At 33.1% G+C, this 15,085-nt stretch overlaps 1 protein-coding gene across 1 annotated transcript; it reads left to right on the forward strand.

Annotated features, from left to right (window-relative positions):
* Nucleotides 1-118: 118 nt before the first annotated feature.
* On the forward strand, nucleotides 119-14,123 carry LOC140051224 (transmembrane 9 superfamily member 4-like). Its single transcript, XM_072096357.1, has 17 exons — nucleotides 119-317; nucleotides 1,093-1,210; nucleotides 3,862-4,011; nucleotides 4,438-4,680; nucleotides 5,218-5,276; nucleotides 5,660-5,799; nucleotides 6,095-6,247; nucleotides 6,442-6,512; nucleotides 7,082-7,214; nucleotides 7,794-7,875; nucleotides 8,473-8,548; nucleotides 9,036-9,215; nucleotides 9,602-9,681; nucleotides 9,834-9,897; nucleotides 10,353-10,472; nucleotides 10,722-10,811; nucleotides 11,552-14,123. The coding sequence occupies exons 2-17, from the start codon at nucleotides 1,094-1,096 to the stop codon at nucleotides 11,699-11,701; spliced, it is 1,908 nt and encodes a 635-aa protein (XP_071952458.1). The 5' UTR covers nucleotides 119-317; nucleotide 1,093; the 3' UTR covers nucleotides 11,702-14,123.
* Nucleotides 14,124-15,085: the final 962 nt, after the last annotated feature.

Genomic DNA, 15,085 nt, shown 5'->3' on the forward strand with positions numbered 1-15,085 from the left:
ATTTATAAAGTATTTCAATTTATATATAGAAAAAAATAATATATTGACTTTAATATTACAGTTACAATACTTGTAATTTGTAAATTATATAACCCATACCTATAACACGAAAAATATGCAGTCCGACATGGTATAATATTAGAATAATTGTTAAATTATCACTGTTACTAACAGTGGAACTGCCATACGTGACGTCAGATATCTAATTCCACGTTGATGTCTCCAACTCCTCCTTCCTTTTTCCACACAAGTCACCAGTTTTGAGTCGTTTTCTGTAGATTTTAAAAACAACAATATAAAGCATACAGAATAGAAATGTAAGTAACATTATCTCAATTACTTTAAAGATAAATTTTATGAATTATACGACTAGAGGCTATCCCTAGCTTGGTAAAATAGCTGGGCTAGGCCTAGCCCTAGCTAGCCTACCTAGCTAGCCTACGACTACGTACTAGACTAGCTGCACTACCTAGCAGGAGCTAGCCTCTATCTAGGATAGCCTGACCTAGCTAGCTAGGCTGCAGGAGGAGGGCCTAGTCTAGATGTTAGGCCTAGCTACTAATAGTTCTAGTACTTAACCTTCTCTAGGAAGCTAGACTACTAGGTAGGCCTGGAATGGATAGCCCGGACCTGGTCGTCAGGACAGGTATTTAATTTTAGAATGAAGCTTTAAAAAAGGTAACCCGAAAATTTCATTTCGGTCTGTTTTTTTTGTGTAAAAATTATATTTGAAAAATGTTATTTTAGATTTGGTGCCAATGGTTTTAATGTTCATTGATGTGCTGCATGTCAGGCCCAACTTCAATTAAACTAGCCTAAATAATGAAATGACATTGAACATCTTTGTTACAATGTTAAATATTAGGAAATAACTAGAATTTAATTCGTCACTTTGACGAATTATAGGTGATAATTTTTATAATTTTACTGATATTTATTTTTTTGTAAACATGCACATACGTTAAATATGACTGCAAAATAGTGATGTATGTTATCCTATGACCTGATGCATACTGTTAACTGTATATGCTTAGGGTGCAGATTGGTTAGTCATAGAATTTATACTCAATACTGTACATGTTTATTTTTCAGAATGTCGCGATTGTTTTTGTTAGTTTTTCTGGTTAGCTTGTTTAATAAATGCAGTGCCTTCTATGTACCTGGAGTTGCACCTGTGGAATTTAAAAAAGGAGAAAATGTTGAAATAAGGGTAAATATGTATATTATACTATAACCTTTTCATTAATGAATTCCTTACATTAGGTTAGATCTCGTTTAAATGTGATGGGGAAGCAATAAAAACCACTCTTGACAAGTTAAAAGTTATAAAACAATACATTACAGTAGGCCAAAATATAAAACAGCATAAAAATATCATCGGCATGATATGAAACAAACTATAAACCATCAATGGTTATGCATTCTTTTAAACAATGGAACTAAATTAAGGTCAAGAAAGCCTTCCAACCTTCCTTGAACAAACAAATCTACTGTATAACTTAGGCGCCACGCTTGCCATATGATTGTTGTTCCTTGTTGTTTTATCCTGCTAATTACTTCTTCATTTACATACAATCTGTCCTATTGGTATATAAGTACTCTAGGCGTTGTTTTCTGTTCTGATGATGAGAATAGTTTCTTGAATAAGTCAAGACATTTTAAGTCAGTTTGCCTATTTATCAAATGCCTGACAATCCAGTGTTCTCCCCAGGATTCACATCAAGCGTCACGCTTCGGCCCCGCCCCCTGGGGGGCGGGGGGCATTCCGACACTAAGTACTTGAGTCACAGCCCCACCATGGTTGGGGCTGTGGCGAAGCGGTTTTTGGTAATTTACCCCCTAGATGGCCGGAAATGGTACTCTCGCACATAACATTTATGTTGAATGACACCTCTGGTTTGGCCGGAAATAACACTTATAGCGCGCTAGCAAACAACAAAACGATCGTAGCCAACTTTTTCCGCCGGTAAACATACGCGAAGAAACATTTTTTGCGTTCATTACGAACGTCAGGGGGAAGCCCCAATGAAAAAAATAGGCCTAATCTATTAGCCTACTCATCAGTTGGACAACTCTAGTTGGCCGGAAACGAAACTTTATAGCGCACTAGCAAACAGTAAAACCATCGTAGCATACTTTTTCCGCCAGTAAACATACGCGATAAAAAAATGTTTTTGCGTTCAATACGAACGTCAAGGGGAATTCCCCGATGAAATAAAACTAGGCCTACTCATGAGTAGAACAACTCTGTAGTTGGCCGGAAAGACACTTCATAGCGCGCTAGCAAACCGCACGATCGTAGCCTGCTTTTTCCGCCGGTAAACATACGCGATAAGAAACATTTTTTGCGTTCATTACGAACGTCAAGGGGAATTCCCCGATGAAATAAAAAATGCCTACTCATCAGTAGGACAACTCTGTAGTTGGCCGGAAAGGACACTTCATAGCGCGCTAGCAAACAGCCCGATTGAGCCTACTTTTCCGCATGTAAACATACTGTACGCGATATATGAAAAAAAAATATGCCTCATCAGTAGGCAACTGTAGTTAGCCGGAAACGACACCTAATAGCGCGTTAGCAAACATTAAAAACGATCGTAGCCTACTTTTTTTTCCGCCGGCGGGTAAACATATGCGATAAAAAAACATTTTTTGCGTTCAAATACAAATATCGGGGGCAAGTCCCGATGAAATAAAACTAGGCTTACTCATTAGTAAGACACCTCAAGTTGCCCGGAAATAAGACTTCATAGCGCACAAGGAAATAGGAAAACATTCGAAAGAGAGACATGGCAGTAACAAAACACGTGCTTACATCTCTCGGCGGCGGCCGGTGAAAGCACCATGTGACATACAGTATCGCAGTACTGATATCACAATACCATGTGACATCCCTTGTCACTCGACTTTCTCACGAAGTAGGGCCTAAAACATTCTAGCACCGATGTACAAATGTACCTTAAGTTAAGTGAAATAAGACTTTAGCACACTAGCAAATAGGAAAACGATCGTAGCCTTCTTGAATGTATTATACGATCAAAGCAGCTAGCATTGAATTGCGCCTAGAAATCATTTGATGACATGCGTATGTTACCAACGAAAGAGTAAATCCCACCGATAGAGTCGATTAATTCAGTGTGATATTGAAAATAATAATATCATCGATATTTATTTTTAATACACATAACATTTTTACAAGAAAAACAATACAATCAATCATTTACTTTATTTACAATATACAAGTTACTACACTTTAGACAACAGCCAAATACTAGAGATCGAAAGAGAGACATGGCAGTAACAAAACACGTGTTTACATCTCTCGGCGGCGGCGCGGCCGGTGAAAGCGAGTCTCAGTTGTTTAACACTTTGTTACGCAGTCTTTTGTTTTTCGTCTAGTGGTCATGTCACGTGTCTCGTATGCATTAGGCTCTCTATGCATGCCGCGCCTCAGCTCTAGAAAAAGTACCGTACCTGCCTGTTAATCTATTTTTAGATTGTTGTGGTTGATATTTTTAAGCGTCACGGATAAGGTTTTAAGCGTCACGGCCGACCGTAAAGCGTCACGGTAGAGAACCCAAGCGTCACGGTACCGTGACGCTTCAAAGGCCTGGGGAGAACACTGCAATCGTTATTTTAACTGGGAACTACTACAAACTAATTTTATTTATATATTCGTACATTATCATTATTTTATATATTTATTATTAATTTATCACAGTCAAATGCCTTGCATTTATTAATTAAATATTATTGTTGCGGTCCAAATTCTCTGAAATGTATTAAATCTCAATGTTATGCTGTTTTGAATAGCCTATTGTAAGGTCTGTGACAGTTAATTTGTATGTTTCTTGATTGCAGGGAGTGAAATTAACGAGTAGCAAAACTCAACTTCCATATGAGTACTTTTCATTGCCATTCTGTAAACCTGAAGGTATAGATCTTCACTACAAACCAGAGAATCTGGGTGAAGTATTAAGAGGAGATAGAATTGTAAATACACCATATCAGGTAAATATAAGTGATATACACAACATAATTTGCATTAATGCAGTCATCAAAATTATATAAATATAATATTCCTTTACAAAATATATTTGTGTTGAATCTCTGTGATAACAATATGCAGATATACTGTATATATGTATAAACGCAAACGCATTCTATGTGATCCTCGTATACAAAAAATGCTAGATTACCAAAAAATTATTAATTCCATTGCGATTAAAAATAAATTTAATTTTATAAAAAACTTCACTGTGCTTTGACAAGAATATGTGTTGTAATTAAATGCGGTCTTAATGTATTATATTAGATTATTATTTTTGAACACATTTACGGCCGCCATCTTCTTGGTTCCCCCTCCTGTCTGTCGGCTTATTACACCTCTCAGTCTGGTAATTACTTGTACCTGTTTTAACTCTTTGCTATTTACAGGTGGAGATGGCAACAGATAAATCATGTACAGTGTTGTGTAAGATTACATTAGATGAGAAAGCTTCTAAGCTGCTAGCACAGCGCATTAAGGAGGATTACAATGTACACTTGTTATCTGATAATTTACCAATAGCAACAAGAATTCCAGAAGATGAGTTAGGCATTAAATTCAGCTATGTTCATGGATACAAACTGGGGTTCACGTTATTGAAGGAAAATGCAGAGGGCAAAAAGGAACCTGTGGTAATTTTCATTTATTGCTTATTATTTATTTATTTATTACACCTTATTTATAGAGGGTGCCCCTAAACAGCGTATGAGTGCCAGTGGCTGTGTGTATACTAGTACACCAGGGTAAGAACACCTACTCGTCTCGAAAGTTGTATTAGGTTATAGTACACACGAGCCAGAGGTGTACACTGGAGAAGACTTGGTCTATCACCAGAACCATGGAGCGAGTGACGCTCGAACCCTTGCCGATGTTAATATGGCAAGATATTACGGTTCTACTGTATTAACTGCTTGGCCAATCACCGCTTAATAGTGTATCAAGCTACATGTATTGTATTACATACCCATACCTCTTACATTCTATCGATCCCTTAAATTTTACTTTATTTATAAGCAATTAGTGTTCATCTTTCTACTTGTGGTGAATATAATGGAACCAAATCTAACTTTTACATGGGCTGATGAAGGTTGAAAATTAATTTTTGATGTGTTTCCCTCCCCCTACCCTCTTTCCAATTTATTCCTATATAATTTATTTGTAATCCTCAGATGTACATCAACAATCATTTGCGTCTTAACATGAAGTACCATAAAGTTGATGAGTATGGGTAAGTTGCAATTATTTAATTGTTTTGAATATTCACATTTTGTTAGGAACCCTGTATTTATTCAAACGCGTAACATCAACATCATTAACATGGTCTAACATTTAATGGGTATGGCATATGTTAACATTTTTGTGGAAATCAATTAATTAGTTAATTGGTTTCTGGATAAGTATGATCAGAAATACAATTAGATTCTCAGTTTCATGTGAGACTACAGAATATAGAACCTCCTTTGGAACAGCCATACTGTATTTATGTCGGAGATATCTCTACTAAGGAGGCGCCACACCACGAGCAACCTCTATTCAAGACACACCTATGTAGTTGTTTTATGCTTACTATATTTAGTTTTTGTTAGATAATTTGGTGTTTTTTTCTAACAGAGATGATTACAGGGTGGTTGGTTTTGAAGCAGTAGCTCAGAGTCGAAAGTATAAAGCTGATGGACTAGAGATTGTCGATGATAAGACATGCTCAGTTGATAAGGCCAAACCACTTGTCTTTCAAGAAGTTGTAGCTGGAGGTATGCCTCAAATCTTAAGCTCTATCTACAGTATCAAACTAGTTTGACTACTAGATATGGTAGTAATATGATGTCATCGTATCCATATATTGGCACATCACATTCTTTTGTCACGTAAAGTTTGATAGTGTAGATACAACTTCAGAATTAGAAAAATGTCATAAATCGAAGAACTTTAAAAAGTTTATAAAGGAAAACATTTTCTGTTGTGTTTAAATAACTTATTATACTTTCCAACCTATAATTATTTTTTTTGTATTGTTTTTATTTATTTTATTGTCTTTTATGCTTGCAGAGAGTCAAGAAATTTATTACACATTTGAAGTGAACTGGGAACCAAGTGATGTTAGATGGGCTTCACGTTGGGATACATACCTTGCCATGAGCGATGTCCAGATTCACTGGTTCTCAATTATTAACTCGCTTGTTGTGGTCTTCTTTTTGGCAGGTAAATTATTCTAAATAAATAAATAAAGTACCGTATTAAAATGACATATAATGTACTTTATTTCCCTATGGAAACAATGGTGTACCGCAAACCTAACTTTCCTAGTCTTTTGTTATTGTTTTCTTGCAAATTATTATTTTTGATATATATTTTTCAAATACTCGCATAAAAACTTAAAATTCTTTATCTTTTAGGAATTTTGACAATGATAATTATCCGAACTCTGAGAAGAGACATTGCTCGTTACAACAAAGATGAGGATATGGTGAGCATTACTTTTCTTTATTTCATCTATTATCACACTTTGAGATTATAATCATGAAATACAGTTGATCGATTAATGATAACCTGAAAAAACTGCTACAAGGTGTATTTTTGTAATTTATTCTAATTTATTTCTTTTTGTTGTATGTTTTTATTCTTTTAGATCATATATAATAATAATTTATAATATAATAATTATATATATAATATGTACTTTGTACTTGGTGTCTTAAGAATATTTGGTCTATTGTAATGTGCTTAATCACTACTAGTATTATATCATATCATTTTTTTTAAATTTAAATATAATAATAATATTACTTTTTAGAATAATTAAAGAAAAACATTGTAAATGTATACAGGCCCCCCGTCATGCATATATCATGGGTGTTGGAAGTACACACCTAATTAGTGAAATTTAGCGCATTTTTTTAACAGCTAGTGACTATGATTTATCCTTACCTTCTTATTTATTTTGTTTTATGTATCATTTCTAAATGTATCTTATTTGCCAGAATAAATAACATAGTGTATGTTTGTAATTGTTGTCATAATATTTGATTTATACAGGAAGATACCATGGAGGAAACTGGGTGGAAATTAGTCCATGGGGATGTGTTCCGTCCTCCTAAGCACAAGAAGCTTCTATCATCAATGGTTGGGGCTGGCATGCAAGTCTTTTTTATGGCACTGATCACAATAGGTGAATACATTTATTTTCTTATTTAATTTAGGTTTTAATAAGGAGTTATTTATATGCAATATAGGATGACCAAACTATGTTAATTCATTGTGCGCATGCGGAAATATTGCGATGTGTGCTATTGCTCTTCACCTCAACTTATGTTTGATGATTTCTTGGTTCCAGGTGACAACGGAAGACACAACGATTGACCTGACCTAGGTCGGTCGTTGATACTTGGTCATCGAAAATCGAAAGCTCCCTCTTATAATTTCTGAATGCATCATTTGTTTTATACCAAAAATGAACGTTTTATGAGTGGTATGGATAAATGATATTTAAAGAGATGGAACCAAGTTAAAATAGACCAGTGTATCTTTTAACTCATATCCTTAAAATGCAAAACATTCACTATTTGTACACCTACTGTGACTGTTGAAGGCCATGCCTTAAAATCCATGAAAAAAAAAAATTATAAAATTATAAATTTAGAAAAAAAAATGTGTCAACTAATACTTAGCACACGTACGTGTAATCAACCAATCATAAGGCAAAGATACTCTTAATGTGGTTATAAAACAATACAAATTTTTATTTCAGTTACTGCCATGTTTGGTATGCTGTCACCAAGTAGCCGTGGATCTTTGCTCACTGCAAGTTTATTCCTTTTTGTTTTTATGGGGTAAGTTTCAGTTGCATGATTTCTGATAGCAATAAATTGTTGATATAAAGTTTGCAGTACACCACGTATATTAGTTCTGAAAAGAACTGTTGAGTTCCTCGACGTTTCAATCAATATGCTTTGATCATCCTCAGGAGTGAGAATGCAATAAATTGGTAATAATATTGTTATTTCATACTTTAAAAACAATAATAAATTTATATTAAACCAGAAAAACAACTTTGTGCATGTATTTAAAATGTATACATTGCTAGTTTTATTTTGTTTTTTAGAAAAATTAATGAATTAAAATAGTTTTGTTTTTTTTGTATTATAATGTAATCTCTGAATTGTAAATTCTTTATATAATTGTAACTTGTTTACATTGATATTGTTTTTATATTTTATTTTGACACCGCAAATACTTTTAACCAGATGGTAACTTTTTACGTCATTTACATCGGCCTAAATTTTCGCTTCCCGGGTACGACTCTGGTTACACAATTACGGATCAACTCCTCATTTTTTATGCTGGTGTAAAAGGGGTAAAATTTTAATTTATAATAATATATTACAAATTCGTCTTGCTTTACTTATATTCATATCTTTTTATTGTAGTGTCTTTGCTGGTTACTTTGCTGGAAGACTTTATAAAACTATTAAAGGCACAACATGGAAGCGTGCCGCTTTCTTGGTAAGATATTTTATTCTTTTTTTTCTATCATAATTTTTTATTTTCAGTTTATTGTGTATTTGCACAAAAATGGTGATTGTGTAGGTGGAGACCATGTATTACTAGACTAGAAAGACTAGAAAAAATGATAATCCCCTGACAACAATACATTATGAGGCATTGTATGTAGTACATACTAGCATGTCTGTCTGTGTTTTTTTAAGGATTTAAACTCATGTTTACTTTACATTCAAACTGATGTGTCACACACAACACAGATTGTAGACCAGTATTTCCAGAGACAACTTCAATCCCCTCCAAATAGAAAAACAGTACAAAACATTGTATATACATATATCCTAGCATGTCTGTCAGTGTTCTATTAAGAACTTAAATTCATGTTTGTTTTCCACAAGAGAAAACTACAATTCACTGACAACAGAATAACAGTACATCTATCATATCAGTGTTTATATTTAAGTTCTTTAAATGTTTTCTTCACTTCCAGACTGGCACAGTTTTTCCTGGTGTATCATTTGGAATAGCATTCATACTGAACTTCTTTATCTGGGGTAAACATTCATCAGGTGCTGTACCCTTCACCACAATGATCGCGTTGTTATGCATGTGGTTTGGTATATCACTTCCACTTGTGTACCTTGGGTACTATTTTGGATTCAGGAAACAGGTAAAATGTAATATGTAAATGCCAAAATATGGTCGAATTGGAATCAAAAACCTTATATTGCCCTAGAGGGAAATATAACTGAAATATAAATTTTAAAGTAAATATTAAGATCTTGTATGTGTGCATTTTATTAGAGTAAGAGAATGGTAAAAGAATTGAACTATGTTAGAGACATGGGTTATTTTTTTGCTTGTATCCCTCTAATGATATAAAACTCAGGGGATCATCTCCCAGTGTGCTAGAGGATCTCCCAGTGTGCTAGAGGATCTCCCAGTGTGCTGGCAGATGCTGCAGTGTGACCGCCGTGGGTATGTGGAGGCCCTTAACATAATTTCTTAATTAATGGAAGATATATTTTTGTATTCATGTTGTTTATTTTGTTACAGCCATATGAGCATCCTGTAAGAACTAACCAGATCCCAAGACAAGTACCTGAACAAGTCTGGTATCTTAACCCACTGCTAAGGTTAGTTATAATTTGGTTAATGCTAAATGTTATTGTGTAGTGTGTAAACAAATATTGAATGTACATAAATATATATATGTAAATATATATCACTTTTAAAGACTATTTTAATAGTGTAATAATATTATTATATGTGTAATTTATTTTTGTAGTACATTGATGGCTGGTATCCTACCATTTGGAGCTGTATTTATTGAATTATTTTTTATCCTATCGGTAAGACTTGCTTATGTTGTTTTGTTTGTTGGCTATTTTATTAACCTATATGCCATGCCATTCTCTAACTTACATCATTGTCAAATGATATGAAGATCTGATAATGTACAGTCTACTGTGGCTTGTGTATATTCCAAGAACCCAGTTCATCTTTCAGAAGGTAGTTACCTCGAAGTACTGGTTCATTTCAGCCCCTGTCATGGTAAACCCTGCACTAGAAATGACGGCCTAATCCAAATTTCCTCGGAGGATGAATATTATCAAAACAAAGATTTCTTAGCTTAGATTTTTTTCTACGCATTGATTATTGTAGTGAATTGAGGAAGTAAACATTGACAGAATAGTTTTCTGTATTTCAGCAATCTTTACGAATGTTACTTTTGGTTAAATCTGTGAAACATGATTTTTCTTAAGGTTTTTACTTTTAATAATTTGTTTTCTTTTGTTTTTTCTAGGCCATTTGGGAGAATCAGTTTTACTACTTGTTTGGATTTCTGTTTTTGGTTTTTATTATTTTGATGGTTTCCTGTGGTCAGATTGCTATAGTTATGGTCTATTTTCAACTGTGTGGTGAGGTAAGCAAAACTAAAAACCAAAATATACAATTAGCGATATTTGTTTTATAGTCAACTCTACAAAACTGGAATTTTGTTTAGGGTCAAAAGGAACAGAACTGACCTCATGCCTCATTTACTGTATACCATTGGTTACTGAATCAGGTTATATAAAGACAATTTATCATGCTATTATATATTGTTAGCTCCTCGATATAAAATCTGTATAAATAACACAAGAATATCAATGATTTTTATCATTCCTTTCAGGACTATCATTGGTGGTGGCGCTCATTTATCGTGTCTGGTGGCTCAGCATTCTACGTATTTCTCTACGCAATATTCTATTTTATTACAAAGGTAATTACTTTTTTAATGCATTTATGTATGTTACCCGATTCTGATTTCTGAAACAAGTGAAGCTGATGTGTGTACTATGGTTAACTCTCTTGAAAACCAAACACTGAAAATTGTCTTAAAGGCCAGGTGCGGGCCAACAATTTCTTTTGATCATACATTCCAATAATTATCGATCTATATTTTTTCCCCTATGTTTCATAATTTGGGGGTTTTATTTGTGTTACACAAGCTTGTTGAAAATATACACTTTCTTATCAGTGGGGGGGGGGGGATAGTTCAAATTACACTTCATAGTTTTATTTTCATGCTATAGCAAAAATTATCCACCATCTTTTTTCACCTTCTAGGGAGTCACCAAACATGTTATTACATTAGGTTAAACTACCTAACTACTGAAAAAAAGGTCTTCCTGGTTTTTATAGCAGAATTTTGCCAAACTTTGTATTTGACCATTTTAAGGAAAATTCATATTTTTTCATCTTGATTTCTGTTACAAATATTTGATTTATGTACAATTAACCAGATATCAAATTTAAAATTCATGCTTTTACCTGAGCTTCAAAGCCATTTACGGCCAGTTCTAAAACGTACAATTTTTTGCGAGAGTTTACTATATTTGTACAGTATACTCAATACACTAATTTTGATCGACAGAAAATATTCTGTTCATACATTAGATAATTTAAGATTTTTAACATAAAATAATATCTATTTGTTGTTTGTTTTTTGTTTGTTAACAGCTTGAGATTACACAGTTTGTTCCTGCGTTGCTCTACTTTGGCTACACGCTCATTATGGTGTTCACATTTTGGATCGTCACAGGAACTATAGGATTCTTCGCTGCTTATTGGTTTATTCGCAAAATTTATGCGGCCGTGAAAATTGATTGATGATAAGTTTCTCCTGCTTTTCACAATTGAATATTACCCATCTTAGAAAAATATATCTTGAATCTTGCTTAGTATATCTATCTGTATACATATATTTCAATCGCAAGAAAGATTCATGTAGGTCTACTAAAGAAAAAAGTAAAATTTGACGAAGCACTGAACTTTTGATTTATGCAGTTACAAGGCCTGTTTCTACTGAAATTAAATCTTGGGAACCAGTTTTGGTAGTTGCAGCTTATTTAATTCAATACAAACAAAACCAGTTTGGTCAATTAGTGTTTGTTATGAAATGATATCAATACCCACAACACAGTCAGTGTGACTAGAATACGTGTTGGCGCTTTTTTTAGTTGACCTAATTAAAACCCATGGTGATTTGGAGCCAATTTAAAATCCTGAAATAACCATTTGATTAATATGAACTATGATGCCCTCCTGTGACCTCTTTTTAGTTTTGCAAATTGTAATGGAAAATATAATGATCACTACCATTTTTCAGCTAGCTGTTGTAAACACTGATCAAGTTTGATTTTCATTGAAAGTCTAAAATCATTCTTTTAACAGTAAAATCAGATAAGCATAGCTTGCTGTCTCTCTAATCAACCAAATTCAAATCTTACCTACTTTATACATACTCAAAAATTGTTATCTTTTCATTTTATTTGTTCTAATGAATATGCATTGTAAATGAAATGTCTTTGAATCAATTTATTATTATTGACAGTTTCTGTTAAATTAAATAGATTTCAATTACTGCATATTCTTCCAAACCAAGTCATTTCTTGTGGCAGTGACATTGGTGTATCCATGTTTTAGTGACTAAGGATTTTCTTGTAAATAACATGATTAGCTATCTTGGTACTTTGGTATTAATGCCTTTTCATGTTCACTAGACTACACACCTATCTAGTCAAACAGTCATTCTGTGCATGCAAATAAATTTGAGCATGAGCAGTATAATCTTATTACTTAATAGCTGTGTGGTGCCTGTGCGTCATGAAAAAACGATTGGACGCTATTATCTATCGATTAAAAGTAATTTCATTTCTGGATATGGAGCAAGTATTTATGATATAAGAAATCTGTATATAAGCAACTTATATGACATTGTATATAATTTCTTTCTCAATTTATAGTTAAGGCAAGAGGTTTGCTGGCATTTTTCAAGATTTACAGTAACTATAACACTTTTAGTAAATATCTGGATTTTTTCATATTTTCACTTCATTTGTTTGAATACATTGTTTTCTTTAGGTTTCATTTTTTTAATTCAAAATACCTTCACAATGTGGCTATGTGTATTGCTAATGAATTATTATAGGTAGTGTTCATGGAATGAATTATTATAGGTAGTGTTCATGGAATAAGTTAAAGCACAATTTTGATTTATTATTATAACAATTTGAAAATAAAGGATATATGCTAATTAAGTTATTTTATATATTAGAAAGTTTTTAGATTATTCTTATACTATTAGGGTGTATGCAACAATTAACTCACCTGGCTTTGTGGTTATATTGCTGCATACCAATCCCAATGTACTGGGTTCTGGTCCTGTGATCTGCACACCCTCAACATTCAAGTGAAAACCACTTAATGGAAATAAAATATTTATTAATGACTTGGAATAACTTAATTGTGATTTGTGAATATGACTATGTTAATTTGTGTCGGATATTTTAAAGTAAATATTAAATTAATTTAAAACATTTAGATATGAGGAATTTATTTAGCCCAAGTTTAAACACAACCATTGGCTCTGCCTGCCACAACAAGATTTAAGCTTGTTTCCCACTAGCAACGCAATGCAAGAACATTTACGCAACGCAAGCTAGTTGACCAATGACAACCGACCGTTTGAATAATCCATTGCTTGCGATTAGTTGGTAGTGGGAACCAAGCTTTAGGACTGAATACACCTAAGCCTTAAATAATATGTAGTTTAGAAACATGGGCCTTCTTTTTTTTTGTCATTATTGTTACACATTTAATGGTTATGTGACAATTATTGGGTGTTTTTTTTATGTATTTATCACTCATGTTTATAATTCTATTTTAATGACACAAAATATAGTTTTTTATTAATAACGATTATTATTGTCCAATTTTATTATTATCCAATATTTAGTAATAGTAAATCATATTTTATTATTCTGTTAATATATAGAATAATATTTTTAGTTGTACAGTTTGTTTATAATGTAGAATGGCATCACATTTAGAGGATTTAATTTTTATTTGTAAATTATTGTGTTTGATTTATTTGACTGATTCATAGAAGTAGTTTTTTTGTTTTCGATAATGTAATTTGTTTTCGAGACATTTTTTTATGTAATCGAACTTGGAACTTAATTTTGCACTGACAATGTTTGGTTGTTTGTGGTACAAAGGGATGTAAAACTATAAAATAAATAAAAAGTATACACCATATCCGTTTATTGTTATATTTCCTTAGTTATACTGTAGCTGCGAAAAAAATGACTGGAAATGATGATTTTTATAGCTCTTCAGAATGAAAAGTGATTAAATGATTAAAACCAATTCTGGAAGCTATTGGATTGTAGATAAGTTAATTCATGTAAAAAGAGCATGCATCTTTAGCTGGCTTCTGTGTCGGAATTTCTTCAGAAGTTTGCTGTTGCTTTCTTAATGTTTATTTTTTTAATTTTGATGATGATGTAGTTTTAAAATATTAGAAAATAAGAGGGTCGCATAATTTGAAGCTAACATACGGTCATAAACAATTAAGATTACCGGTTTGCTCAGTCGACCGAGGGCTCGAATGTCATGGGTTCGAATCCCATGATGATCAGAATGTAAACTTGAAGCATGGTGGAAGAATGGTTCACAGAATAATACGTCCCCTTTCTAGACACATAATGTGGCTGCAACATCAAAGCATCTGATGTCGTGGAACCGACCCAAGGCTGTGTAAGGGCCTTACCGTACAGTACTAGAGGCAGGGGAGCAGACATCTTTATTTCTAGACTTGCCACAAGTCTGTAGTTATTGTCTTTTTTTATGTTGGTCTCCATACATAGTCATACATACATACATACTTTTTGATTTTTGTACGAGCTTAAATAGTATACGTATAGACAAGCTTAAATCATTTAACTTAGATGTCTCTATTATAAATTGGTTTAAAGACTATCTTTGTGATCGTACGCACTTAACACAAGTAAATGGTGTCCGATCAGATAAATGCTATAGTAATTGTGGAATCCCCCAAGGATCAATTTTGGGACCACTCTTATTTATACTTTATGTAAATGATCTACCAAAGCATGTAAATAGTGTACAGATTAGTATGTATGCAGATGATACAGCTCTTTACTTTGCATCTTCTGATATAAATGAAGTACTTGCAAAAATTAATGAAGA

This window comes from Antedon mediterranea, chromosome 6 (genome assembly GCF_964355755.1).
Source record: "Antedon mediterranea chromosome 6, ecAntMedi1.1, whole genome shotgun sequence".
In the NCBI taxonomy this organism is placed as follows: domain Eukaryota; kingdom Metazoa; phylum Echinodermata; class Crinoidea; order Comatulida; family Antedonidae; genus Antedon; species Antedon mediterranea.

Bases quoted from the DNA above. Each gene is read 5' to 3' on its own strand.
- LOC140051224 (XM_072096357.1), top strand. From the start codon at position 1,094: ATGTCGCGATTGTTTTTGTTAGTTTTTCTGGTTAGCTTGTTTAATAAA. The intron at 5,800-6,094 runs GTATGCCTCAAA...TTATGCTTGCAG, and splicing joins TCAAGAAGTTGTAGCTGGAG to AGAGTCAAGAAATTTATTAC. The intron at 10,812-11,551 runs GTAATTACTTTT...GTTTGTTAACAG, and splicing joins TATTCTATTTTATTACAAAG to CTTGAGATTACACAGTTTGT.